The 27,410-nt window shown below is 38.0% G+C and overlaps 1 protein-coding gene across 1 annotated transcript in view; it reads left to right on the top strand.

The window, feature by feature from the left end:
• Window positions 1–27,410, top strand: part of srgap3 (SLIT-ROBO Rho GTPase activating protein 3) — a 63,847-nt gene that overhangs the window by 16,205 nt on the left and 20,232 nt on the right. The window contains exons 2-6 of the mRNA XM_014968034.2: window positions 1,792–1,987; window positions 12,905–13,067; window positions 17,166–17,228; window positions 24,226–24,411; window positions 25,839–25,967. Coding sequence (XP_014823520.2) covers window positions 1,792–1,987; window positions 12,905–13,067; window positions 17,166–17,228; window positions 24,226–24,411; window positions 25,839–25,967 — 737 coding nt within the window. The remainder of the gene's footprint in view (window positions 1–1,791; window positions 1,988–12,904; window positions 13,068–17,165; window positions 17,229–24,225; window positions 24,412–25,838; window positions 25,968–27,410) is intronic.

Genomic DNA, 27,410 nt, shown 5'->3' with positions numbered 1-27,410 from the left:
TCTCTGTGGGATAGGTCTGTCTCTGTTCATGAGTTGAGGCATCGTTGCTGCTGATGACAGCACTATAAAGCGGAATCAGGTTCTGCTCGTGGCTCCCACAGGCACGAAGGATCCTCGCTCTGCCCCGTAGCGTCAGGCTCCTCTTGAAGAGAAATGTGACTCGTCTCCTTTTCCGAGTGTGGGAGTGCATTACCTTCTCATTAGATCAGTCTGATAAATCCACAGGGACAGTTATGAGAAGTCACTGATGCAGGTCATCCTACTTGCTTCTGCATGGAGCAGACTCTTTATAACATGCATGTCTTTGATACCTGAAGATCAAAGTGAACTTTTGAGATTCAGAAAGGCCCCTTCTTGATCATATTAGAGCCTTGCGCTGTTTGCTGTTTTATTTATCATACACATTTCTTGTCCAAGACCTTTACAAATGACTCCCACTTGAATATCTCTTGTGCTGCAGAGATATGTAGCACTTTTCTGTTTTAGCAGGCGTGTTCTCCAGCTTTTTAAAACATCCTGTTGTGGAAACGTGAAAAACAAAGTCCAGTTCTGGTTTGGCATATTTATAACAAACGTCTCCCTTTTTTGGATTAACTGTGAGTTGTAACAGATTTCAGTCTAGTGTCCATAAACACCACTGACTAGAAAACAGTGGCATGCTGATGAACCTTGAATGGGTTTTGAATTCAAACATCTGACAGGTTTATTTGAATCTAGTGGTCATGATATTTTTCATTGGCAGTCTGTGGTTTACTGTAGGAGAATCTAGCGAAGTTTTCCCCACACCTTATTGTCAGAATATGCTTTTTTTTTTTTTTTTTACTTTTTTTGCAAACCAGTTAATCTCTTAATGTAGATGTGGAGTACCGGGTTCATACATATTCTTCCCCCTGATGTTTCGTGCGACCTTTATTCAGATGTTATTCAGATTTATTGCTAATTTAAGTCCACTGCATGTCAGAAACGGTCTCTGATCAGCAACAAACAATGGTTACGTAACTCCTATCTGCAGTTTAATGCAGAAAAGACTGAACTCCTTACTGACACTGCCGATCTGATTGTGCATAGTTTAGCTATTAAGACCTGGATTATTGCAGCAGCATTTATATATGTTTAAATAAGAAGATGCTCTGCAGTCAGTCTGGAATGCTGCAGAAACAGGAAACAGAAAACATGTTTTACCCCCCATCTGTACTTGCTTGATGATTTTAATGACCGCATTCGACAAAATATACCGTTTGTAGCTTCTTTCATAATTGATGAATGATGTGTGTTTTTTTTATGATCTAAACTTTGAACTGCCTTGTCGCTGAAATTTGCTATAGTAATAAATTTGACTTGACTTAATGTGTTAGTCATATTTTGTTTAGTCCTCACTTTTAAAGCCTTGTGTTGGTCTGCTCCTGTTTACATCTCTGACTTCTTGCAGAGTCGTGTCAAATCTGACAAAAAGAAAATGTGTTGCTAATCCTTTTATTCAATTTATTCAGTTTAATCTTTTACAAGGCCAAATTTTAATTAGTTAAGGGGTTGGTTTTCTATGTTCTCGCTGCTTTACAGTGATACATATTTGCTTTGGAACACATTTTACTTTATTCATTATTTTTCTTCTTACTAATATGTTTAATTGCATTACTGTATTCAGTGTTACTTCTTCATATCATCTAAATGTGCTCTGGAAACAAATCCTCTCCAACACAGTCTTCAAGTATGGCTTTAGTTCTCAGTGCGGTCGTTTTTCTGTTTAAATTGTCTAATAATGTCATTTCTGTGTTGTTTTATGACGAACAGAGATCCGTAACCAGCTCGTGGAGCAGTTTAAATGCTTGGAGCAGCAGTCGGAGTCTCGTATCCAGCTGCTGCAGGACCTGCAGGAGTTCTTCCGACGCAAAGCTGAGATCGAACTGGAATACTCTCGCAGCCTGGAGAAGCTGGCTGAGAGATTCTCCTCAAAGATCCGCAGCTCCAGGGAGCATCAGCAGTTTAAGTGAGTTTTCCCCTCAGCAGGACAAAATGCATTACATCTGCCATTGTAACAGCAATGTTTTTTTTTTTTTTTTTTGGTTTGTTTAGTGGGAAATTAACGATTTGTCATATTTTTTTTAACACTATTTTTGAAGCAGTACTTTGTTTCAATAAAGTACTGTGCACTTTAAGCCTGTTTCTAGAATCTATTGCTTCCTCTCCATTCAGTTTAAAGCTTTATGTGTTTTATTCTCTAAAAAAAGAAGAAAAAACTGGGTATTTGCATCATGAGGTTGTCTAAATATGCTAAATATTAAGTCAGAAAACAATGAACATTCATAAGAAATTGTATTCAAGAATATGTTTCTAATACATTCTGGACTTTTTAAAAATCTAAGGATGGAGGGTTAATTATACACACAGACCGATGAGAATTTTGTGCCCAGTTTCTGATTCCCAGAATGTGAAAATCTTTGATGCGCTGATTTTACCTTATTCTGATTTATTTGTAGTTATTTATTCTTTTATTTATTCAGATTATTTTTAAGAGTCATAATAAAAATATATTTTTCAAACTTTTCCACAATAATAATCACAGGAGCAGAGGCAACACCCTGTATGGGAGTTGTTGTGCTCAGTATTTTACTATAATTAAAAAAAAAAAATTGCATGTTATTATATATATTTTTCTATACATTATTTCCCTATTTCTCATGCCTTGAACAAATAACTCACTGAATAGAAACTTAAATGGGCAAAAACTGTTTCTGAATGTTGCATGATTTAAATCTGATTTTCTAAGACCTCACCCATTTTTATTCCTCCGCCCGAAAATTACAAAAACACATGCAAGTGTAGAAATCTGGCATCATTTGCCCAGAATTTCCCACCAACTCTCGGCGACATGGCTCACGCAGGGCATGAAATTAAGCTCCGCTGCTCTCCAAATCAAATACCTACGGCAAGCAGAAGAGCTTAGCTCAGTCTGCTAACGGGAGCGCCGGGGCAGCTGTGTACTGGCAGCAGTTCTCCGGTCTGAATCTGTGCCGGCATTACATTGCCGTAGTGTCTGCTTGGAGTTTTTATTTATTTATTTTTTTTTAATTAATGCTGCAGGACTTTAGGTGTTCATCTTTTTTGTTTTGTTTTGTTTTTTAAATCCTCTTTGAAAGTTGCTAATGTGAAGAGACGTTGTGGTTTTGACCTTCTGGAGTGAAGTTAATAGAGTTACAGATTAACATAAGCAATTATGAAACGGGATGTTTAAAACAACCGACAGATTAATTGGAAAGATTTGAAAATGGTGTTTTATTATGGCATCTAAATATCCCCTAACAGAAACAAACAAGCAAACATAAATACACCTTTTCAAAATAATTAACTTAGCCTGGGCAATTTAAGTTAATATCAGCTGGATGGATAATTTCTAAACTTATGCATTCAGAAAGTTAAAAATATTTCTGAAAAGTAACAACATACAAGTATGAATTTTGTAATTACTTCTGCATCTTACATTTTAAAAACAAAATATCAAAAATAGAGACTCTTCACCTTTTCCAACTGACTTCAATTCATCAAAAACATCTGAGCTGATCTTAACTTTGATGTTAGAAACTCAGAAAAACTTTCAGGTCAAACGTGTTTAACGCTGTGTTACATCAGACTTCCTTTGAATCACATATTTATATCATTTAGGAACTGAGAATACCAACTGCTGCAGTTTTGAAAGGAGATCTTGTGTCCATTTTCTTGAGGCGAGCTTTCAGCTACTCAGCATTGTGTGGTTGTGGTGTCTGATTGTGTTCCTCATGATGCAGCGCGCATTTCTATGAGGAGACAGATCTAATGCGCACTATAATTCTGTAAGTTATGCAGGATTTGTTCTGCTAAGAATAGCCTTCATAGAAGTCTGTGTGCTCTCAAAGAATCCAACGTAAACCTTTGCATCAATTGCGTCACACAGCCTATGCATTCATTGATGGTGTTTTAATGAGCTTGTGTTGGTCTTTTCTCTTTGGCACCCGGAGCCCTGACATGTGTGCTTGCCAAAAGCATGCTGATGCAGATGTAAACTCATCTGACCACAGAACATCTGCCCGCTGACTTTTGGTTCATCCTTTATGAGCTCATGTGTGGAGAAATTACAAGCAGACTGCTGCTGTTTGTGTGAAATTCACAGTGATGTACTGGGATAATTGATCCCAGACGGTTTTAAGGAATAAAGGCTTGACTTATAGTAGATATAAACGTCCTGCAGTTGATGCGTCTCTGTAGTGAACTGCTGGAGTCTGCAGATTATCTTCTTCAATCGGCAAGGGATTTGTCAGAAAAGCAAACCTAAAATGACATGTTTAAATAAAACTTTCTAAATCCAAGATCATAGTTTTCATGAGCGTCAGACACATCCACATTTTCTAACATACAGATTATCATTTGGCAGCTCTGGAGACAATCAGTCTCACTGCTGACTTTTTTTTATTATTTATCTTCACAAAAAAAAAAAAAAAAAAAAAAAAACGTAGAAAATGCCGCTACACTTTAGCTCTGGAGGAGGTGCAAATATCTGCAGGTTGGGTGCAAGAACTTATCCTGCAAACACGTGGAAGAAAGCGCTCTGGTCACATGGGATCAAAATGAAACTTTATGTGGTGAAAGACTAAATGTACAGATCCCCCTAAATACATGATGCTCACTGAGAAATGTGATACTGGCAGCATCATGCCTTGTGAATGCTTGTTTTCAGCAGAGACAAGGCAGCTGCTCAGAGTTCATGGTGAAGTGGATGGAAACGATGGAAGAAAAAACATGTTAGAGGTTGGAAAATACTTAACGCTGCAGCAGAGGTTCATCTCCAAGTTAGAAAATAAAGACAAACATGGCACCAGTGCTGCAATAGAATGGTTTAGATCAAAGCATATTAGCATAAACCAATCAAACTCCAGGCCTGCATCTAGTAGACTTCTTCAAAATGAATTTAGTAAAAAAAGATGAATGGATTTGAGCTTTCACTGAATTCACTGATTTCATTAAGAATTTGTGGCGAGACTTGAAAAATACTGACTGAACTTGAGCAAATATGTAAAATAAAAAAAAAACAAACAAAAAAAAACATGCACAAATGTTTTTCACTAAATGACCAAATGTACCCTGAAATACTTGCGGCGGAGATTGTTGAGAATGGTTTATAAAGAATTGACTTAGGTCACATTTTTAAGATTTTTATTAAATGATGAAAATAAAAACCCTAAATCCCTTTACTTCTCCTTCATCATTCTGCACTGTGTTGATCTATCACAAAACAATAAATTACTTATTGGTTCATGGTTGTAATGTCACTAAAGATAAAAATGTTCTGTGAATATTTTTTGTGTGGCTCTGTGAACATAATTCCTCTTAGCAACTCATCAAAATAGGAAAGACAAGCGAACCATGGAGTTAAGTAGATGTATTTCCGTCTTTACATTGAATGACTTCAAGACAATATTTGACTTAACTTGCTCACACCGAGCAGGACGGTAGAACGAGGTAAAAAGGAGGTAGTAATATCTCAAGATCAATTTCACAGAGCAGCAGTAGATTCTTCAGTTTTATGTCAGAGCAATCAAAAATTCATTTATTTTAAGGCTTTTGAGAGTAAATCTGAGGGGAGGCCATTATGTTCAGATTTAATCTGGAGCTATATTTCATTTGTAACCAGTGCATATTGAACTGGATCAAATTGCCAAGACTGTAAAATTAAGACTGAAAAGGATTATTACCTTCCATTTTTGCCACGTTTGCATATATTACAGGCACACTTCCTTATTTTCCACATGGTTATGACCTCTGTTTCAATAACTGATTCCTTTCTGCACAGTGTGTGTGAACTTTTCACACTGTGACAAAAAGCAAAAAAAAACAAAAAAACATGCAAAGCAACGTTTCACCTTGTGTGGACTCTCGATGCTTGCAATCAGCTGTGACACACCCTTTGCTGTGGTTTTCTTTCTACTTAGGAGTAGTTAGGATAATCACAAGCCCAGACTTGAAAACCACTTGTGTTTGTCCAATCAGAACTGGCAGAAAACCCAAAACAAGCCGTATGTATCATCGGAAAGAAATGCAAAGCCTTAAATTCTGACACTTTAATTTTCAGAGTTTTGTTTTGAATTTACTGCTTTTTAATAAAGCTTTATCTCCGTCTCCATGTACATTAACGGGAAAATAGTTTTGACCACAGCCTTCCTCGTACAGTGGCTGTCATTACATCCTATTTTATGCATGTAGCTGTGTTTTTATGCTCAGTAATTAAATGATTTTAAGGGGACAAAACAATAAAACAGCACAGCGGAGTCATCCCAACCAGGATGGACTTGCGTATGTCCTGGATCCAGGCCTACAGTGTGTTGGCTGAAGCCTTTCCCCTGCTGATTCATTAGCAAGCTGTAGCTTCTTGTGATTTACAGCTACTGCAGCCATAGCCACACCGCAGCAAAACCAGCCAGGAATCATTTTGCTCTATCCCACTTAGCCTCACTTGCAACAATGAAACCTAATACTTCAGGAGAACGTGCGGCCCTGTGCGACGGTTTTTGTTTTCTATAGCTGAATCCATAGTTTTCAGTGTGTAAACAAGGCAGAGTTGTGAAAATGCAGCACGTGATATGCCTTCAAAAATAAAATAAAAAACTCGGTGCACAAGTCTGATTATGTTGTTGGTTTTCCCTAATTTGCAAAGAGTTATAAATATACATTTAAGGTTCATATACCTACATAAAGTTAGTTCTTCAAGGATTTTGACCACTCTTTTGGTAGAACTAGTAGAATTCATTTAAACTGGTGGCTCCAAAGTAAACCCAAATATGTCAAAGATGTTTTGTTTAACTGTTGATGCAGATGATGAAGTTGAAGAACTTGGAAGCAGTGACATCTTTCTTCATTATTTCACCCACTGGTAGATGGAAAGACTAAGCATAATCCTACCAACACCATGTTTAACAGTTTGCACAATGTTCTTGTGTCTTAACGTCTCTTCTTGACTTTTTTGAACACAGTTCTTGTGATTGTGGTCAGGTCGCTCAATGCTTGTCTCATGTAACCCTAAACTTTTCTGCAGAAGTCTTTTAGTTTTGCTATGTAGGAAGGTACACAGTTCAATCAAGCATGAAGAGGAAGTTTTTGGAGAAGGGCCTGGGCGAACCACCTTTCTGACGCCCTCCTCCCCGGAAAGGGAAATTTGGGCACAATTAGGGGTTCTAATTGACAATGATCCAAAACATGTAAACATTTTGGAGCAGAAAAAGCAGGAAAAAAGTAAACTAACCTTTAATTAAAAGCTATGTCCTAACTCTGCCTATTCTTCTGATGAGAGTGGGCACCTATCCACCTATTCCAGAAGGTTGTTAATGGCTACAAATGCATAAGAGACACTCAGTTGAATACCTTTAGGGGTATAGCTATATATTTTAGCATATATGTATGCATGCGAAATCGAGACTGCTCAATAAATCCAAATTGTTCACCCAGTGCTTGTTTCACAAAAATATTAAACATCCAAATTACTACCCAGAAAATTAAGGCTTCAATAGCATAATTAAAAGCACCAGTTTAATGTGGCTTTCATGTCTGTGATGATAAGTGAATAAAAACTTATATTGAATTTTTGGCTTTTGGTTGTTTCTTTTCTGGTATGTGGTCCTTTTCCCACCGAATTGATGTTTCTCTGTACGTCGTATTTATCAGGGAATGGTTTGAAGAGCTTCTTGGAGCTGTTATCCCCGTTAGTTACGCTGTAACATTGTAGAATGACGTTTGCTGCTGTTGGATGGTGCTTCAAACACCAATACTGAGCTGCTTGTACAGCTTTATACCCACTGAGTGCAACTATGTTCTTGAAGTACGTCTCCTTTCTGGTGGCCTGCAGGGCAGAGGGTAAGAGGTGGAGCTATATCTCACCAGGCTTTGTTTGTTTGAACAGAGGAGCCGGTGCTTGATCGGCTCTTGTCAGGTTGACGAGCCCAGCTGGCAGATGTCAGCTCACAGACGATGAATAGATCAGCTGGTTTGCAGAGCTTGTTTTATGCAAACCAGCATAAAACAAGCTGGTTTTAAGATGGGGATCTTTTCAAATCCCCATCTCGTCTTCACCGATGGTGCCCTGCTTTGGCCTGCATGTCTGTACAGCTGTGCGATGTCAAATCATGAAACTCTTAATAGAAAAGACTGAAATGGTGACTGGTGTGTCAATGTAGAATAACAAAGAACGCGTAAAATGGAGCCAAAGTGAACTTTATTCCCAAAGCTCGAGCATGTGCCTCCTCCTTGTCTTTTGAAGCTATTTGTCTCTTTTTCTCCCTTTTTCTTTGACTGTTTTATGGAGAAGTGGAAGCGAGGCAGTGTGGAAGAGATTAAAGGCTGCACAGAGCGGAGTCCTGAGTTGATAAATACAGACTTCCTTCTGGAAATCCTGGCTCAGACGCATCACAGGCTCTGAGGGACTGGATGGTGGAATTCAGTACAATTATAAGTAAAGCAATGACCCTGTTTTATGACTCTCACTGATGTTGGTTGCGTGCAGTATGAGGGAAAACTTCTGTTTTGTTTATCATTGTGTGGAGGGATTATTGGAATGTGTTTCAACTTTAGAGTTTAGTCCTCATCCAGAAAATGTAAGCATTTATGAATCGTTCTATGTTGATCAAAGTATTATTGCTTTGTCACATAGAGTTTAATGGCTTGGCGATTTGTGCCATTGTCAAACTGAACGGTTTTGTGTCAGATGCTTAAAGCTTGGCATATTGTTTTAAAAACCTAACTCTGCTTTACACATGTTTTCCCCTGGACTGAGGAACACAGCAAACATTTCTAATGTTCTCTGCTAAATCTGCGAACCCTTCACAGCTCAGCTGTATCAGATAAAATCCCAGCCCTGTTTAGTCTGCTTTAATCGATCTCTAGTTTGTTTGCCTAGAAAGCCCGTTCGTTTGGGGAGGTGTGAGCACCAAAACGGTGAACTTTGGTCCGCCTAAAAAGCTATGTCTCTGCTGGGTTGAAGTGAACTCTGGCTCACTTCAACCAGAGTTGAATGCTCGTGTGAATGCCAGGCGGACCGGAGAGCGCTCCAAAAACAGGAAGTGACTACAGTGCAGGGTTTCTGGATAAATACAACCAAAACATGTGTCTAGCACTAAGAGGAGAAATAGATTGTGGTCTTTTACCAAAGATAGTAGAGAAATCCTACAACCACTAAAATCTGATGCCACTTCATTTTGGTTTAGATTTGTAGAAGAAGGAAGTTGCGCTCCTTGTCTTTTTTTTTTTTTTTTGCGGTTTTCATGTTTTCTCCAGTGGGTCTTCGTGCAGCGCCTTCACAGACAAGGAGGTAAACAGGTTTTTCAAAGGCTTTGGCTCGTTTGACACAGTGCAGTGGGAAAGTGAACAGCAGCAGCTGAAAATGTAACAAATGTTGTAATTTTGGTCCCCAATTGAACTGAGTTTCCCAGACTATGAGGTGTGAAAACTCCCCAAGTTACTCGTAACATGACAAAATGGGAAAAAGAGTTTTGCAAGACACTGTGGTCAATTACCATTGGGTGAGAACGATGCAGTGGAAGCAAAAAGACTGTGTGTAACTTCCTTCTTCACCCCAAACTTTAACGGAAACCTTTCAGCTCAGCGTTTGGCCTTTTCTACTTGTTAGTGATATATCTTGGTTATCAGAGGGCGCCATGCAATCTGCAGGTCCTTTGTAGGAAGATGGAGGGAAGCACAAAGAAAATAATTTGTGGTGCAGGTTGTCTTTTGTGATTGACAGTCCCCTGAAGACATAGAAACTGGTCTGTGTCAGTGCCATAAAACAAGCCAAAGAGCTACAATTAGTACAGTGTTAACAGACTCGGCTCCCAGAGACGCTGCTGGTGAAGCACTCCGGCCTAATTAACGGCCCTCTGCTCCTCGTTTCTGTGAAATGAGGGCAGCAGCGAGGGAACAACAGATTTTGTGTCCTCTGTTTCTTTCAAGTCTTCACAGCTTTTGTCCTCCATATGAAGCATTTGCACTCTTCACATTTCAGGCTTTCTCATTCCTCAACTTTATTCTCATTCAACCACCACGTTGAATATGTTTCTGTTTTTATACTCACTTGTCTTTTTCTTTGTTTGTTTTTACTAAGTATTAAGTATTAAGTATTAATCATTAAAGACACACATAGTGTCTTTGAAATATTGGATAAGTGGTTTGTAAATGCTAGATAAATACCGTTATATATTATTTACATAACTTTACCATAGATGTTTGATAAAAGAGCAGCATCCTAAAGGATAAATCAATGCCTGTCTTTTAGAGACAACCTGCACTTAGTGTAAAGGAAAACTTGTATTGAACAGCTAATAAGCTCATGATGGTACTTTAATTGATACACACATCTTGTGTTTTTAAGAGATTGAAGCAGGAGGAGCAACAACAAACTAGAACATTTCTGAAGAAGTGTAAAGGCACACTTTAGGGCCTGCCAAAGTGTGCCCATCAGTTGGAACCCAGCTTTCTGATGCTAAAAATTAGCATCAATGCTAAAGTAAGCTGCAATGTACTCAATAGCATGTGGAGAGTCACAAGCATGTTGAGTAATATGGATTTACTCCATTCAGTATGTTAAAATTAGCACATTAGATAAAATTAGCCAAAATGCTAATGGTAGCCTAAATACTTCCAGTGGCATGTGGAATATCGCTAGCATGTTGTCTTACATTGACTTCCTCCATTCAGTGTGCTAAACATGGCTAATGAATACAAAAAAAGCTAAAAAGCTTATTTTATGGAAAAGGCTACTGTTAGTGGGGAGAAGTTCACAGCTGTTTGTGTTAATGTTAAAGCATTGCCTTCTGATTTTTACTTTAAAAAAAGTAAAAGTCAGATGTTTACTGATTTTTTCTGGTTCAGCATCTCTCTGGTTCATCATCTCCTAGCAACCTATTCACAACAAATATTGTTATTGTTAAAAAACCCCCATAAGATTTCTTCTGCTCTTTTGAAATACTACTAATATTATATTACCTAACAAGAACTGTGCAGTTGGTAAATTTTGCAAAAGTAAAAATCAAATGTTTACTTCCTGGCACTTAGTTAGTTACCAGAAAAATGCGCTCGTCTCTTAGCAACAGATTAACAACAAATATTGTTATTGTTCAAAAAACATAAGATTTCTTCTGGTTTTTTGAAATACCAGCTGTCTTCTACTACTTAACAACAACTGTGCAGTTGCTGAATTTTTCAGAAAAGTGATTTATTTTTTTTTGTCATTGGTTGTAAATTTATTATAAAACAGATATTCAACACAAAAGTAAAAATCTGATTTATACTTTGTGGCAGTTCGCTATCAGAAAAAAACCGCTAATCTCTTAATACTAAATTAGTAAGTAATATTATTGTTTATAAAATATAGGCTCTTTTCAAATGCTGCTTACCTGCAGAGACACGAGCAATTTACAGTTGGTAAATTTTGCAAAAGTAAAAATCAGATATTTACTTCGTGGCACTTCGTTACCAGAAAACACGCTCGTCTCTTAGCAACAGATTAACAACAAATATTATTTTTCAAAAAACATAACATTTCTTCTGATCTTCTACTAATTTTGCAGGAAAGTGAAAAGTTTTTGTTTTTTTTTTGTCATTGTTGGTAATTATAAAACAGATATTCAACACAAAAGTAAAAATCTGATTTATACTTCGTGGCAGTTCATTACAAGAAAAAAAACACCCAGACAGGTAATATTTTTGTTTATAAAACATAAGCTCTTTTGAAATACTGCTTATCTGCTTATACACACGAAATTTACAGCTGGTAAATTTAGCAAAAGTAAAAATCAGATGTTTACTTCCTGACACTTAGTTACCAGAAAATGCGCTCGTCTCTTAGCAACAGATTAACAACAAATATTGTTATTGTTCAAAAAACATAAGATTTCTTCTGGTCTTTTGAAATACCAGCTGTCTTCTACTACTTAACAAGAACTGTGAAGTTGGTGAATCTTGCAGAAAAGTGAAAATGTTTTTTTTTTTTTTTTTGTCATTGGTCGTAAATATATTATAAAACAGACATTCAACACAATTGTAGGTTCAATTACTTGTGAAAATTAAGTATAAATATATGCATGTGGCTTTTAACGATATGGCAAAAATAGACCTAGGATTCTACCCATCATGCATTGCTATTATCCATATGTGTGGTATCACTGAGGGCACAACAACAGCATCTGTTTTTTCAGCTGTCTAAGAGCTCAAAACCACTTAATGAAAATGTAAAATCGCCGAAAAGAAAAACCCTGATATGTGTTTTCTGTGTGATGTGTGATGTGTGTGATCTGTGTGATGATATGGTTTTTGTATCTTTGCTCACTTAGGTATAAAAATGAACCCACTATATTTGCCACTTATCAGCTTCATTCAATGTGATCAGCATCATGAAAGCTCTCTGCAGAGGATGCCTTTGATGTTGGTGGTGCTTATCCGTTTCTCGTCACAGTAAAACCCAGTTCCCCACCCAGTCCTGGTTCTCTTCCTCCTTCACTCTCATTTCCCCCCTGCTCTGTTTTGTCTGTGCCCCTCCCCCAGGGTTGTTTGATTGATTAAGACCCCTACGTGGATGAGACAGGTCTGAATTGGTCACGTGTTTGCATCTGTGTGGATAGATATAAATGCACCTTGCTCCCTCTATTTGAAACCACCCAAGGCAAACTGATTATGCAGCAATAATGCTCTTGACTCTCTGGATTATTACGGTCACCAGCATTAAAAATGTATCCTTTGCTAACCATGATGCAGTTTGTTGAAAAGGGAAAACATTCCTTAAAGTTGAGGTTATTTATCTTGATATTACAATTCCCACTAAGGTTCACTTAGTCGCTCCGGGTTTCATTCTTATGGATACGCTGACACCCGTGTATTGCTGTTGTTATCACTCCAGGAAAGACCAGCACTTGCTGTCCTCCGTAAACTGCTGGTATCTGTTGCTGAACCAGACAAGGCGCGAGAGCCGAGACCATGCCACCCTGAGCGACATCTACACCAACAACGTCATCGTGCGCTTGGCTCAGATCAGCGAGGACGTCATCCGCCTGTTCAAGAAGGTCAGTGAAACCGTCACCTCATTGATCTTAGTGTGCTGCAAGGGCACAAACATGTTTGACTACAAAAGAAGACATGAAGCACAGCTAGTTAACTTTGAGCATTTGCTTTTAGAAACTGTTGTCCTCAATGTCATGCTGTTCATGTGCCTATTATTTGAATATTCTACACACAGATGCTGGCTCATGTGTAGCTGAGTGAGTTTTTGTGACACTTAAACCCATTTGCAGACATTTAAAGTGTGTACTGTAAAACTTGTTTTTGTCTGGTTTTGTTGATGTATGTTTGGCTTTGGAGACTGACAGTGAACATGTCCAGTGTTTGTAACCTACCTGATGTTTTCATGGTCTATATAGAGCCTTAAAAGCCGTTTAGGGATACAAAAAAAAGTTCTTCCTTATCATCCTAAGCTCTACGTCCCCTCTGAATGTGAGCAACATCCCCTCTGAGTGTGAGCAACATCTGGCTGACCGTCAGCACATAGCAGGAATAACTTGAGTCTTATCCAAACACCAGAATGATGTTTTCACCTTGCGGGCTTTCCTGTAGGTTAAAACTCAGATATGTGTGTCGACACCTTTCCAGACCTGAAAAGGGAGAAAAACCAAACCAGGTTTAGACATCTGTTTCCACATATGAGAGGATGAATGGGTGGCTCGGCTGCAGCTATAGTTGGCAGATATATTACACAAAAATAAATAACTTTAAACAAACATTTAGTTTTCATTGCCATTAACCATTTTGGTCCCAAACTGGGTACTAAGGTTAATGACCCTGGAAACTGTTCACACAACAGTCCTTTGTCTTTCTTTCTTTCTTTTTTTTTTTTTTGTTTAACTACAGGCTTATTGCAAAATAGACTTGGGATTTTCTTTTTAAAAATCTACTTATAATATTCTGGAAATATCCAGCAAAACAGTTCTTTAGAGAACTGTTTTAAAAATAAGTTTTACTTTTATTTATGTTTTTTATGGAGACTAGTCATGACGTTCCTGATGCAGAAAATCAACCCCACAGTATGATGCTGCCACCACTACTCTTCACTGTAGGGACGGTGTTAGCCAGGTGATTAGCAGTGCCTGTCAGGTTAATAAAGCTTTGAGTTTAGGCCAAATAATTACATTCTGGTTTTATTCAAACTAAAAGAATAGTTTATTTGGTTATGAAAAACATTTTTATGATGTGTTTAAGGTGAACAGTAAATTGTTTTTGCCAAGTAAACAAAATCTGCATTTTTAAATCAGCAAGATCGCACAGCTTTACTGTACAAAAATCACAGAGAAAAACTAATTTTTTCTCTGTGAAAAAAACTGTTTTTCCACAATGTATAATTAAGCAATAAAAGATTGTTTAAATATATTTTAAACAATTAAAATAATTGTTTAAAAAACAAATAATTGACTATATTTAGTTTAGGAAATGTGTTTTTCTTAAAACTGAAAGTTTTTGATTTTACTGTTTTTCTGCTTGTTATTTTCTGATTCTGTCCATGAAGATAAACCACTCTGAAAACATTTTGTTATACATAAACATGAATAATTGTCGCCTTGAAACACAATCGTAAACTAGCCTGTAGTCATTAAAAAAAGAAAGAAAGAAAGAAAGAAAGAAAGAATGAAATAAAGAAGGAAAGAAAGAAAGAAAGAAAGAAAGAAAGAAAGAAAGAAAGAAGGAAAGAAAGAAAGAATGAAATAAAGAAAGAAAGAAAGAAAGAAAGGATTTTCCGACTTTTGTAGATGATTGACTCCAGTTGTTGCAACCTGGTATCCACTTTTTAATCAGTTGCCTTATTTTACTGTCACTAGTTCAGTTTGTAATTATCCAAAACCCTAGTCTGAATGAGATTAAATCTTACGGGGAATTCACAGAGGTGTTTTTAATTTTCTAATTTTATTGGCTAACTGTGCCTTTGATCACAGTTGTGAAGGCTTTATGTCGCACCTGTTTGCTTCTTTTGTCTCACTTACAAAAATTTAAAAGATAATACAATGTGAAGCTTCTGTGCAGCTACACATGTCAGATTACGCCTCTAATAAAAAATATGTGTTTGCAGGCTATTACATCCCACCTGTCACGGCTCTAAGTGTGTGTTGCATCATGGTTGTTGGCTTGCTGCGTGAACCCTCCCTGCTCATAAACCTCTGCAGTGCATGCTGCAGTCTGTCTCAGCTCAGAGCCATTGATGCATACAGATGCTGCTCACCAGCTGCTCGCGCCCTCAGAGGATGCATCATGTTTATCGAGTTCAGAAAAGCTTACTTGAACACAGCTTAATGCTTGCACTCCAGATACATTGCCCAATTCTGCAACCACTTTTTTTTTTTTTTTTTGTTACAAATTTCATGTGCACGTTAAAATAAGGATCTGCTAATTTCAGACCTAGCAGGTTCAGTTATTTCCAAGCCAGGTGTGAACAACTTTCACCTTCTTTTGAATGTATCTCTCTGGTTGTGGTTTGGGCAGGTATTACTCATCTGTTTTTGCAACAGATTCCTGTTTCCCCTGTGTAAAAATTAAAAAGCATTGCTCAGTGAATGCATTTAGTCATGGCTTTGACTGCTGAAAATGGTTTTGCGGTTATGCTTTAAAATTATTTATGGAATTTGAAAGATTTCTTAACATAACATAACAAAGTAATTTTGTATTTTATTGTTCAGTATAAATTTTGTTTGCAGAGGTGGAAATGAGTCCTCTAATACAATTATAATTCTTCTAAAGAAAGATTTAGTGTGCAAAGCAATGGAGGTTTGGTGGTGAGAAGAGGTTGGGGGAAAAAGTGGGCAACAATTTGTAATTTGTATACAAATGCCTTCTGATTATTCATAAATTAATGCTTATAAATAAAGTACATGGACAAGTATGATTTATGTTCTTTCCTTTGGTTGTTTTTATCTGTGGTCTCCACTGTATGTGTTTTAAAATATACTTCATGTAAAAAAATAAAATAAAAAAGTTGGTTATTAAACAGTGCCAAATAAGAGAGCTAATTTACATCACATCAGAACAAGCTGATTTTCTTGATATGTTTGCAGAGGCGATGCTTTCGTCAGGTCTGACAGTCACACTGATCTGTCCTGCTGTTTGTGCATTTTCACACGTCAAATAAAGGCTTTCCATTGCTCCTACACAAACCATTACTATTTTCAATGTGACAGGTAAATCTCCCACCAAGCAAGCTAGCGGGAGAACGCTAAACTTGCTGTGTGGTTTGATTGCTAGCACATCAGCGTGGATGAGTGTCAAAAGTTATGACCACTGTTATTTTTGAGAGTTTGTGTTTGGGTGTTTTTAAAGGGGATTTAGACGTTTGGATGGTCAGTAAAGCTCTCCTCCTCCTCCTCCTCCACCTCCTTCTCCTCCTCCTCCTCCTCCTCCTCCTCCTCCTCCTCCTCCTCGCATTGAGTTCAGTGTAGGGTCTGCAGTCAGACCATCCTGCAAACTGACTGCAAAGACTATTCCAGCCTCGCCTGCAATAGTCTCTGATCTTGCTTTCATCTTGTCCCATTTCTGTTTTCCTCTAAGAAACAGAGGAAAACAAACTTTGATGGGATCTTAGCAACACAATGTGAGCTCCGTGATGAGGATGTTTTTCTATCGGTTCAGTCCCATGTCATATATTAGCACAAACGTTGGATTTTGCGACATGCTATGCAGATTTGAGCTGCCTCATAAGCTGCTATTATCAGTTCTGTACTTGATTCTTCAGTTTTCAACATGGGTTAAGAGAGTCAGGCTTTTAAATTGCAGTAAGAACAATCACACTAATGGTGCCTATGATCACATAACCCAACATCGTGTCCCTTTTAGGCCACTGAAGTGCTTCCTAATAAAGTCAGGATGATACTTGTTCTGGTCCCGTTTCAAGATGTGAATGGTTGTTGACTTGCCTGCGGATCAAGGCCGCAGTTTTTTAAGGAGAATCTGAGCTGAGTCATTGCTCAAATGAATTATTGTTGACTTCTCTGATCTAGCTACAGACATTAAACCTGCTGTAGTGAATGCCGTTTGACTCGCCGAAGTCATACCTTTGAGACAGTCGAGTGTGCTTGTTCCATCAGGTCACGACTGACAAACCTTTTTCCCGTCTTGTTGTTTTCCAGAGCAAAGAAATTGGGATCCAGATGCACGAGGAGCTGGTGAAGGTGACAAATGAACTTTACACTGTGAGTAATAGACTGCATCTCCCGCAGATTGATCTCTCACACCTCATCTCATCTCTGTACCAGGGCGAAGTTTTTCATCCTCACTTGATCTTTCTGACGTCTTGTCCTATTTTCCATTTTATTTTTTTCATTTTTACTTCTGTACTTTATATTTCTGTGCATTATTGAGGGCTCCGCCGATCATGCTATTGCTCTTGTTGCCTTTTAGAAAATCCTTTAACTAAAAAGCAAACACATGCTTTGCTGTAAGAATGCTAACTTTGTTGAAAACTTTCTGCCTTTTGTCTTGATTATAGTTGCAGAAGTTGTTGTAGGTCATTGATTTTTAAGCAAATTGATTATTAAACTTTGATATAGCAAGGAAGTTTTTCCTTCCATTTTGTTTCACTAAAATCTCTTCTGTATTGGATTTGTACAACTGAGTTGATGAGAAGAAGTCCGGTTGCCTTCAGTTTAAACGGTTAAGATTTCCATTTCCTGGATGACTAAGAACATACACCAACAGAACGAGCTGATGATGAATGACGATGACGAAGAGCAGCAGAGGGATCAGGTAGTTGTGAATGACTTAAAGGAACATGTGGCACAGTTTGTGAGCTGTAATCACATCCACATCTGGATGGACCATGAGCTCATACCAACTTCAGGATGCTGGGCTGAAGAAACGCCTTCATGAAGTCACACCATTTGCTATCTTGTCGTCTATCTAAAGCCCATTTATGTGGGTCTAAATGTGAAGAAAGTTAATGGATTTTGTGAAATACTACCTCCTCTTATTGACATCATATGTGTTGCTTGTATCATAGCAATGTCAATAACAAGGAGCTGCTTGGATGCAATGTTATGTAGTCTGATATTTCACAATAAAACTCCGGTCGTCTATAAATGCTTGCCCTGTTGGATGGACTCTCACTGTCCATACAAATCTTGGTGATCACAATGAGCAGAGAGGACATTTTAGAACATTGACATGGTAGTATAGCAATATTTGCAATGCCTTGTCTTCCTAAAATCACCTAACTGCAGTACCAGATGTGTTAGATCCTCTCACTGGATCTAAGGGGATGAATCCACACCATAATCCACTCTGCACCATACTTGCTACGAGACTTGCTGCAATGCAGTCAGACAAGTTTCCCTTCTCCTCCCAACTGCACATTTCAGTCTCATCTTGGATTGCCAGATGGAGAGACATGATTCAACACTGCAGATAACTTGTCTCCACTGCTATGGAGTTCAACTGTGACCTGCTTTACACCACTGCATTCAACGGTTTACGTTGCACTTGATGTTGTAAGTTTGGATGCAGCTATGTGGCCATAGAACCCAACACCTTGAATCTCTGTGCACACCGTTCTTAAACTGATTTAAAGCTCATACAAAGCATTAGAGGTTTGTATCTTTTAACTTTCATACATTTCTCAATCTCTTCACACTGATACCTTAGCATCTGCTGACCCTGCTCTGTGGTTTTCCACGATCCTTCACTTTGAGTGTGACCTGCGGTCGGAAATTTAATTGCACTGGTGGCATCCTCGCATGGTATCACACTTGAATTTACTGGATTCGCTGAGCTCACAAGTAATTTACCTGAGATTTTCCAAATATATGTTTACAAATCCAGCATGCTCCATGTCAGACAAATTGCACAAAAGAAGAAAATTGCTGCAATAAATTCAGCTTTCTGTTATCTTGTGACTTCTGTCAGCTATGAAAGCCTAGATGAACAGTCAATATGATCATGCAGATAATAGTTCCAGAAACTTCTAGCGCCTTTTGTGCTTCTTCTCGCTCAGTGGTTCCCAATCACTGAACCATCTTTTGATTCAGGTGTTTTCAGGGAGAGAAGAAAAACATATGCAGGTTCTTGAGGTCTGACTCTGGACACCTTATGTTACAATTGTCTCCTTGCAGTGGTGATTAGCAGGTTTCAGCAGCACTGATGGCATGGAGAGAAGGTCATGCAATCATTTCAATTAGGTGTCCTGGAGCAGAGAGACACATCTAACACATACAGAACAGGGCTGGGAATCACAGTAGTGTTGTTAGAATAGCATGTGAGAGCTTTTGTATGGTTTACCAGTCAATTTAAAGATGCATCTTTGTATTTTGCCCTTCTTCCTTGTAACATGTTTAACTTCTATCAGCTGCAAGTTGCTCTCTTGTATCCTGTAACTACTGTGTTACATCAGAGGGCCTGTGAAATAACTTTACGGATAGATCTGTATTTACTTGACAGATTTAACTTCTGGATCTTTCATACAATAGGTAATTTATTGTCTTAATACCGTAGAAAAATAGTCACATATCAGATCTCCATAGTTTATCAACAACATTAACAGGAGCAATCAGATATATACATATTTTTTTTTCTCTATTTATTTTAGTGCCTAACATGCTGTGGTATTATATCATCATTTTACAACAGACAAAAAAAAAACAAAATCACATTGTTTTGTTAGATCATGTGAAGTGCCTTACATATTTTTGCAGAGACACTGTTCTCAAATCTAGCATCGTTGAACATTAGCATGCAAACAGTGGAGTTTTCTGCAGGGGAATCCACACAATGTTAACTGTAGCACAAGGATAAGAGCACAGGGCACTTTTTCTGCTCTGATGGGTTTTTACTGAGAGAGGCTTAGTGCCTAAAACTGGACGAGCTCCAAGCAAATTCAGCAATCTTCTGCCCCCTGAGGTTAAACAGAAGACGGGGCAGAGCTGACTTATGTGACTTATTCATCTTAGCAGTGTGATAAGAGTCAAAAATATCAAAGGGTAGCATTGGCAACTTTCCCCGATCGAGTCATCTGTGGGTTTGAATATCAGATGCGTGTGCTCTCAACAAGCTTATTTTAGTCGCTTTAATTGTACGAGGCTGCTCTGCTCGCTGTACGTTGGCCGCTCAGACAAGTTGTAGAGAACTTGTAAAAAAAAACTACTCACTCAGTATATATATATATTTTAATTACGGATTTACCTTCTCCATTTTCCTCCTTCAGAAAGTGTAATAAAACTCAGATGGCCCCTCTTATAAAGATCTACTTGGCCTCTGCTAAGATCTGGCAGAAAATTAAGCATCCTCATGGAGCCTCATTCCTTTTAATTGTGACACACTTTGTGGGAGTTACGTAAAACTTTGCAGCTCAGATGGAGAAAGAAACGCTACATCAACAAACCCTGTCTGTCGTTGAAATGAATCGTTTCCGTGCAGAAGCCAGGACATTTTGCACAAAATACTTTTTAAAACTTTTTCTTTTTCATTTTTTACACTTGATGCAAAGGGATTGTGCTTATGGTCTTCTGTCTTTTCATTTTTGTCAAACTCTCAGTCAGAGTTGTTAAGTATTTCCAAGTTTTTGGGTCATGTTCTTCATTTTGTCTGCACACTTTACTTCTCTGAAGTCCATTTAGCTGAACAAATTACATTCCAAAGAACTTCTTAATCCATTATTATATTTTATAATATCCGTGTATCTCTTAATGCTTTGCATCATAAAACTGGAAAAAAAAAAACCTTGAGAATTGGCTTTCTGTAATGTACATGTCGACCCCAGTGGCTGTTTACTTTTCTCTGAAGTAAAAGAAACATTGAACTTGATATTAGCACTGGCTCTGAGTTGAGAAAATGAGGGAAAGTCATGAGTCGGCACTTCCTATTGCTGGTGTCATCAGCAGAGATCAGAGAAATATTGCTCTCCTGGTTTCTACCTGAATTAATATCCTGCCGTGCCGACAACATTTCCTCCTGGGATCAATAAAGACTCAGCTCCTCTTATCTCTCGGATCCGCCACCTTGTGTCTCATATCTCCACGTCTGTCTCACATACAGGTGTTCTTTTGTCAACAACTGCAGCGTCAGGTTTTGATGTAGCTTTACTCTTTTGGTTTGTGATGTTCCTCATTCATTGTTTCTGTTTCAGTCCAGTAAAGCTACACTGAGCTTCATTTATTTTCTGTGAATTTGGTGAAACTGGTAGGCCTGTTAGGCAGATTGTGTTATGCAGTCCTCTTCCATGAACTGCTCCAACTTTTATAGAGATTTTTTTACCATTATTGAACAGACACATCATTTATAATGATTACACTGAAGACAATTTTAAGAAGTGTTAAAGCTGCCAAGGTTTCCCTTAGATAAGCCTGGTGGTTTGGACTGAGCAGTGACATCCAGCGGCACGCTGTGTTTTTGAGTTAAAAATGTTTAAAATTGACAGGAAATTTGAAAATGTCACTTGATAATTATGTGTTACAGGGAGTTTGGAAAATTCATATCTGAACACCAACTACAGAGTCTTAAAAATGCAAACATTTTAAAAAACTCAAATAAACAAACATCGCTTTGCCTGGTGGCCCGCCAGGCTTATAATACACTGAGGGAAACCCTGAGCTGCTGTACATACAGACATACATACCAACCCTAACCATTAATAAATAAAACCTTCGTTTCAAATTTGTTTATTTAATTAACTCTGGTTATCTGATACTAAAATTAGTTTGACAATCTCAAACTTCTGAGATTGTCAAAAGGCAAAAACGGGTAGAAACAAATGAGCTGTGTAGGGAGGCAAGCATATTTTTACTGCAGTGTATTAATTAACAGTATGTCGTTTATTTCCAAGTTATGAACATTAAGTCTCCATTAGGTGAGAGGCAGCATATTCCCAGGTTAGGTCATCATTCTACCGCAGCTTTTTACACCTCATTATGCAGGGATAGTGATGTAATTGCAGCAGATGACTTGAAGATAAGATGTTGTAGTAAAACATATTTTTAACCAGGCTGTGAATTTCTATGGTGGATGTATCGAAGTGGTTCTGAATAAAGTATTTTGTCCTCCTTTGTATTGCCCTTTATATCTATAGAGAGAGTTTTAATAGTTTTGTTGTTGTTGTTATTATTATATCCTTACATCTAGTGACTTTATCCAATCTGGGCAATGCATGTTTTAGAACATCCACTTTGGTTTTTGCTTTAGCTTAAGAAAAAAATCTTTGCACATTAAGAAAATCTTCAGCCTTTTATTTCACCGTCTTTTAAATCGCAGCTTAGAGACTAGGTAGCCCTTGGCTGTTGTCACAGGACTCAAGCACACACACACTTTTTGTAGAGACAGCTAAAGCAAAAACATTGCTGCAAATTACTCAGTCTTACTGCTGCGGGTGTTGTAGATAAGAGACTCAGTGACAACTGGAGGTTTAACAAATTTTAGAAAAATTTACCGTAATCAAACTTACAACAGCAATGTATATCGCTCAAAATGTTGTGCAAAGTGTTACAAAAATATGTGGCTGCTCTGATAAACCTGTATGTAATATTCACCATTTTCTGTGAAAGATAATATTTTCCTTGGTGAAGAAAAAAATTGGACACCCCTGTCCAATTTTTTTCTTCACCAAGGAAAAAGCTCTTTTAATAAATTGTATTCTGCAAAAAAATAGTTTTACATAATTTCTTCAGTTTCAATTGTTTGGTTATTACACCTGAATTATTATGACTGAGCATAACATTGGCTTAAGTAACATCATTTTTGGGTCGTTGTTATGCAACTGCATAAAGTCCTTTGGCAGTGCATATGTTTGCCAATGCTTAACTGGAAAACCTTTTGGACTTACCAATAAATCAGTCGCAGTCTGGCTTTGACTGAGATCACATCACGTATCCTGACTGATCGGATGTGTAAAAACTCTGTGCTGAAGTGTCATCGACCTTAAGCTGCATTTTCATACACAACTGACATGAAAGAGGAAGTAGTTGTAAATTACAGTTGTGTAACCCAACAAAAAAAAAAAAAAAAAACGTATCTGCAGCTTCCAGATGAAAGGTATCCAGCTGTTAGATGATTGTTTATATTGACTGTCAACCATCTTGAGGTGTTCATAGTAAATTGTGTCCACTGGAGCTGATGGAAGATGCCTCTCTCACATCTGGACTTTCCTTTATGAGGCTTAAAGATTGAAGAGGAGAGTCTCTCCAGAAGCATCTGGGACAGGTTAAGACGTATTAAGGGCACTTCTGTCTAGTCTAGTGATGATTTTTCTTTTTTAAGTCTTGAGGAAGAGGTATATTTTGTGTTAGAAGAGATCAAAGTAACAAAACATGTAAAACAACATCAGCACTTACAAAAAGTGAGAAAAGAGCTGGGGGTGAGATGGTAAATTGGAGATTTGACAAGTGGGACAAAACTGTAAACAACCCTGTATCCAATTAAATAATCCTCCGGTTGAGTCATCTGTGTTTTCTGGGATATTGACGTCTCAAACAGATCCACCAGGCATCAACGAAAAGGCAAAAATCAAAGTAAACTCTCAAAATCATGAACTCTGGAACAGAGATGATATTTCCTTTAAAGATTTTTTTTTTTTTTCTTATTCATGCCGCAGGCTAAGATAAGGAGGCTTCAAACCAACAATAACACTGTTGCAATTCATTGCACAAGTGTGGCTCATGTGTAAATGAGGACAGGCACATATTGGTGTGTTGTGAATTTCGGTTTTAATGCTCGAGTGACATGTATTAATCCATGTCAGCTTGTGTTAGTTTGTGTGCAATGGTCCCAACATATTCCACCCGCGAGGGAAAAATACAAGACGACCCTTTGTCTCAGGCTGTTGGCAAATATTGCTGAAAAACTTTTCAATTCTACATTTCTTGATTCATCTAAAAAGATAAACAACTTTGTAAGAGAAGCATTTTATTCATCATTCTGTGTTTTTTCTCTACTGAAGATCTCAGTTACTCAGTAACTGAATTTGGGCAATAAAACCAAACAAAACTTGAAAAGGTGATTAAAATACTTAGATTAGTGCACTCTGAATTCAAGATACTTAGTGGCACACAACCACTAAGTATTTACATACATGTTTTTTATTTATTTTATTTTATTTTTTGTAAAATGGTGAATTGTGGAGTCATTTTCAACATCTCTTACTTGAGAGCGGATGATCATCTGGACTCTACTTGCATAACTGGAAGAATGTCTTTTTCTGTCTGCCTCCAGGTGATGAAGACGTACCACATGTACCACACAGAGAGCATCAGCGCTGAGAGCAAGCTGAAAGATGCAGAAAAGCAGGAGGAAAAGCAGTTCAGCAAGTCCGGAGATCTTAACGTCAACCTCCTGCGCCACGAAGACCGCCAGCCGCGGCGCAGCTCCGCCAGGAAGATTGAGAAGATGAAAGAAAAGGTAAGCGTGTGTAAGAAGAGGAGAGTGTTGTGTAATTATCCCTTGCACTGGATCCATGTGTGCTATATACATTTTTAAACTCTCCACTCAGGACTTCGGCTTGAGAAACCCTTGAGGAAAGTCTCATCAATTTTAAATGTTTATAGTTTGAGCTGGAAAATTTGGAGAGAAAAAGTCTTGCAGCGAGAGGAAGCAATTTAACATCAGACAGTCGTAGGAGCAGTCTGGGGTCTTCAGCCAGATCCGAACCCACCAATAACCCAACTCCCTCTCCCGCTTATGCAGATTTCCGCTTTCTCTGCCAGACTTGCCGGGCTCTTGTTCTCTTGAGCCCTCTGTCCTTCAGATGCGACCAGGCGTTTTATATTCTGAGCTTACTCCTGAATTTCTTTATGCAAATAGAGAAACTCCTATTATCTCTGAGGAGCAGGAAATCAAAACTTCTCCTTAGCCTGTGAACTTCAGTGACTCCACCTGCTCTGGAGGCTCCAGACTATTTATAACACAGAGTCGCAATGAGGATTCATCTTTTTTTTTTTTTTTTTTTTTTTTGTCTCGACTGCAAGCCCGTCTCTTATTACTCTGCATGGAAGTGGGTTGAATGCAAAGGAAGGAGGAGAGTTACTCATTTTTTCCTTCCTTCTGTGCGCACAATAGCTTTTTGAAATTGGAAATAGAAAACTCGAGTGAATCAGGAAATGTACAAAACCAATAAAGAAGACGAGGCTTTTTTCTTTTTTCTGATTTGATTGAGAAGTGCGTAACTTTAATCTGCCAAACAATTAAAGCACTGAAAGTCCAATCAGTTGGTAAACAAATATACTTGATAAATATTCAGCTAGAGTGCCATGAAAAAAAACACACCCTACTTTTAGCCACATTGCATCCTCAAATATCAAGGTGTTTTATTAAGATTTTAGGTGATGGAGCAGCACAAAGTAGAACAGAGAAAAATGATGCATTGTTTGAGCCACACAGTTGTGCAGCTCTGTTGCGAGATAAAGTTTCCCATTGCTATCTCAGGTTACCATTCAGTGAAATTCTAGAAAGCAAATCTCAAAATGTCAACACTTCTGTCATGCAGGGATTTATAAAGCTGTTCAGTAATATTTAAAATTGACAACTGTGATAAGTTGCCAAGCCAAGTTCCTTTACCGGTTCGGTGCAACCACAGGAATCCCTTCAGTGGGAAACCTGTAGAGAGGAATAATATTAACAAAATGCAAATCCAGCTCGGTTTTCCTAAACATAATACTGTCTGGAGGCAGATTCTTTTTAGCCTTCCTTCAAAATTTCTAGGCCATCGCTACCTGTCTCTTCATCCAGAGGCCACTGTTTCCTTGGTGTACAGGAAGACTCCTCCATGGCTCAACTTAGCTGCACTTTCCATTCACCTGCCCCTCTTGTTTCTCTTCTCTCCTCCTCAGAGGCAAGCCAAGTACTCAGAGAATAAGCTGAAATGCACAAAAGCCAGGAATGACTATTTGTTGAACCTGGCAGCAACCAATGCGGTGGTGGCAAAATATTACATCCACGACGTCTCCGACATGATTGACGTAAGTATGCGCTCGGAGCATGTGTTTGTCTCTCTCAGCCGGGACCTCTGGTGTTGATTTTTCTCTGCAGCACTGTCACTTTTCTCGCCATCTGCTCTCATGTCTCATTCCCTCTCAGCCTGTTTGCTGTTTGTTTTTTCCAAGCTGCTCTGCTGGCCTCGGTAAACGAAGATGCTGCCATTTCTTCAATATTAATTGCTGCGTAACAATCCTTGACACTAACTTTCGGTGGCTGTCGACAGTTGACGCAATGCATTTGTTCTACTTCGACAGTGGTGTGTAAGCGTGTTTCTCACTGATAGATTAATGAGGCTTCGTCGGTGTCGACAAAATGTTATTTGTTCTGTCTGTCTCTGTCATGTTGTTCATTAGTTGCTTCTAGGAGTTCTTGCAGAGTAAAATTCAGGGACATACAAATGATTCAGAGGCAGATTTGATGCAGAGGTGTCTTAACCGTAAGGTAACAGCGCTGTAATAAACTCTTCACCAGTGTTCAAAATGGCCGCTCAGCTCTTAATGTATGCTTGAAGCTGTTCGTCTGATTGGCTCCGGTTGCTCGGCGCTGAGGGACCAGAGGAACATTAATGGGAATTGAAAAAGAAAAACATTCCTTTTTAATGAACACATTCTTACTTTGTCTTTGCACACAGTGCACCTTTTTGCAGTGAGGTGCAAAATGGATTCATTAATTCCATTACTTATCAAAGTTTCCCCTTCAATTACAGAGTTTGTGGCCTTTTGCCACAGTCTTAATTTGTTTCACAACAGTCATAAGGAAGTGAGTGAAACTGTTTATTGTCTGCCACTTTGTTCTGTTATGCGGTACTTATTACAATGGATAATTTGTTTAAACTAATTTTGCTTTTGATTGCTTCAATAAAATGAGTACGCGATTATGTTTTGGAGATCTGACTGGAAAAGAAAATGGAAGATGAAAACTGAAAAGGGTTCTTGATGAACTCTTTCCTTGAGTAAAAAGAAAATATTGGTTTAGCAGAAATGAAAAAAACAAGCAGACGTAGAGCTGATCAATGTAAAGAGTCTGGGATTACATCTGATAAGGAAAATTTAAAACTATCATATATGGGCTTTGATTTGATGTTATGTGGCAGTTTATTCATTTAAAACTATGATATGATGATATGATATATTGTAGAAAGGTTGTTTTTGTTTTTCCACATATCATTTTTGCATACAGTTCTGCAAAAGTTTCAGTTTTTACTTTTTTGTCACACTAAACTATTTCACACTGTCAAACAATTTCTTTTTAATCAGACAAAGACAACCAGAACAACAAAAAAAGAAAAAAAAATTAGTCTCCAAAGTAAGAAATCTGTCTAAAACAACGTTGGGCTGCGTTGAAAGTAGAACTGCCCCTCTGCATATCATCACTGATTAACCACATCATTTGAACTCTTCTTTTTGTGGTTACACTGGTACATT

The sequence above is a fragment of the Poecilia mexicana genome, unplaced genomic scaffold (genome assembly GCF_051168715.1).
Source record: "Poecilia mexicana isolate PSO_F unplaced genomic scaffold, ASM5116871v1 scaffold_5, whole genome shotgun sequence".
Lineage (NCBI taxonomy): Eukaryota > Metazoa > Chordata > Actinopteri > Cyprinodontiformes > Poeciliidae > Poecilia > Poecilia mexicana.
The sequence above is the reverse complement of the archived record's forward strand: the minus strand, read 5'-3'. Positions and strand labels throughout refer to the sequence as shown.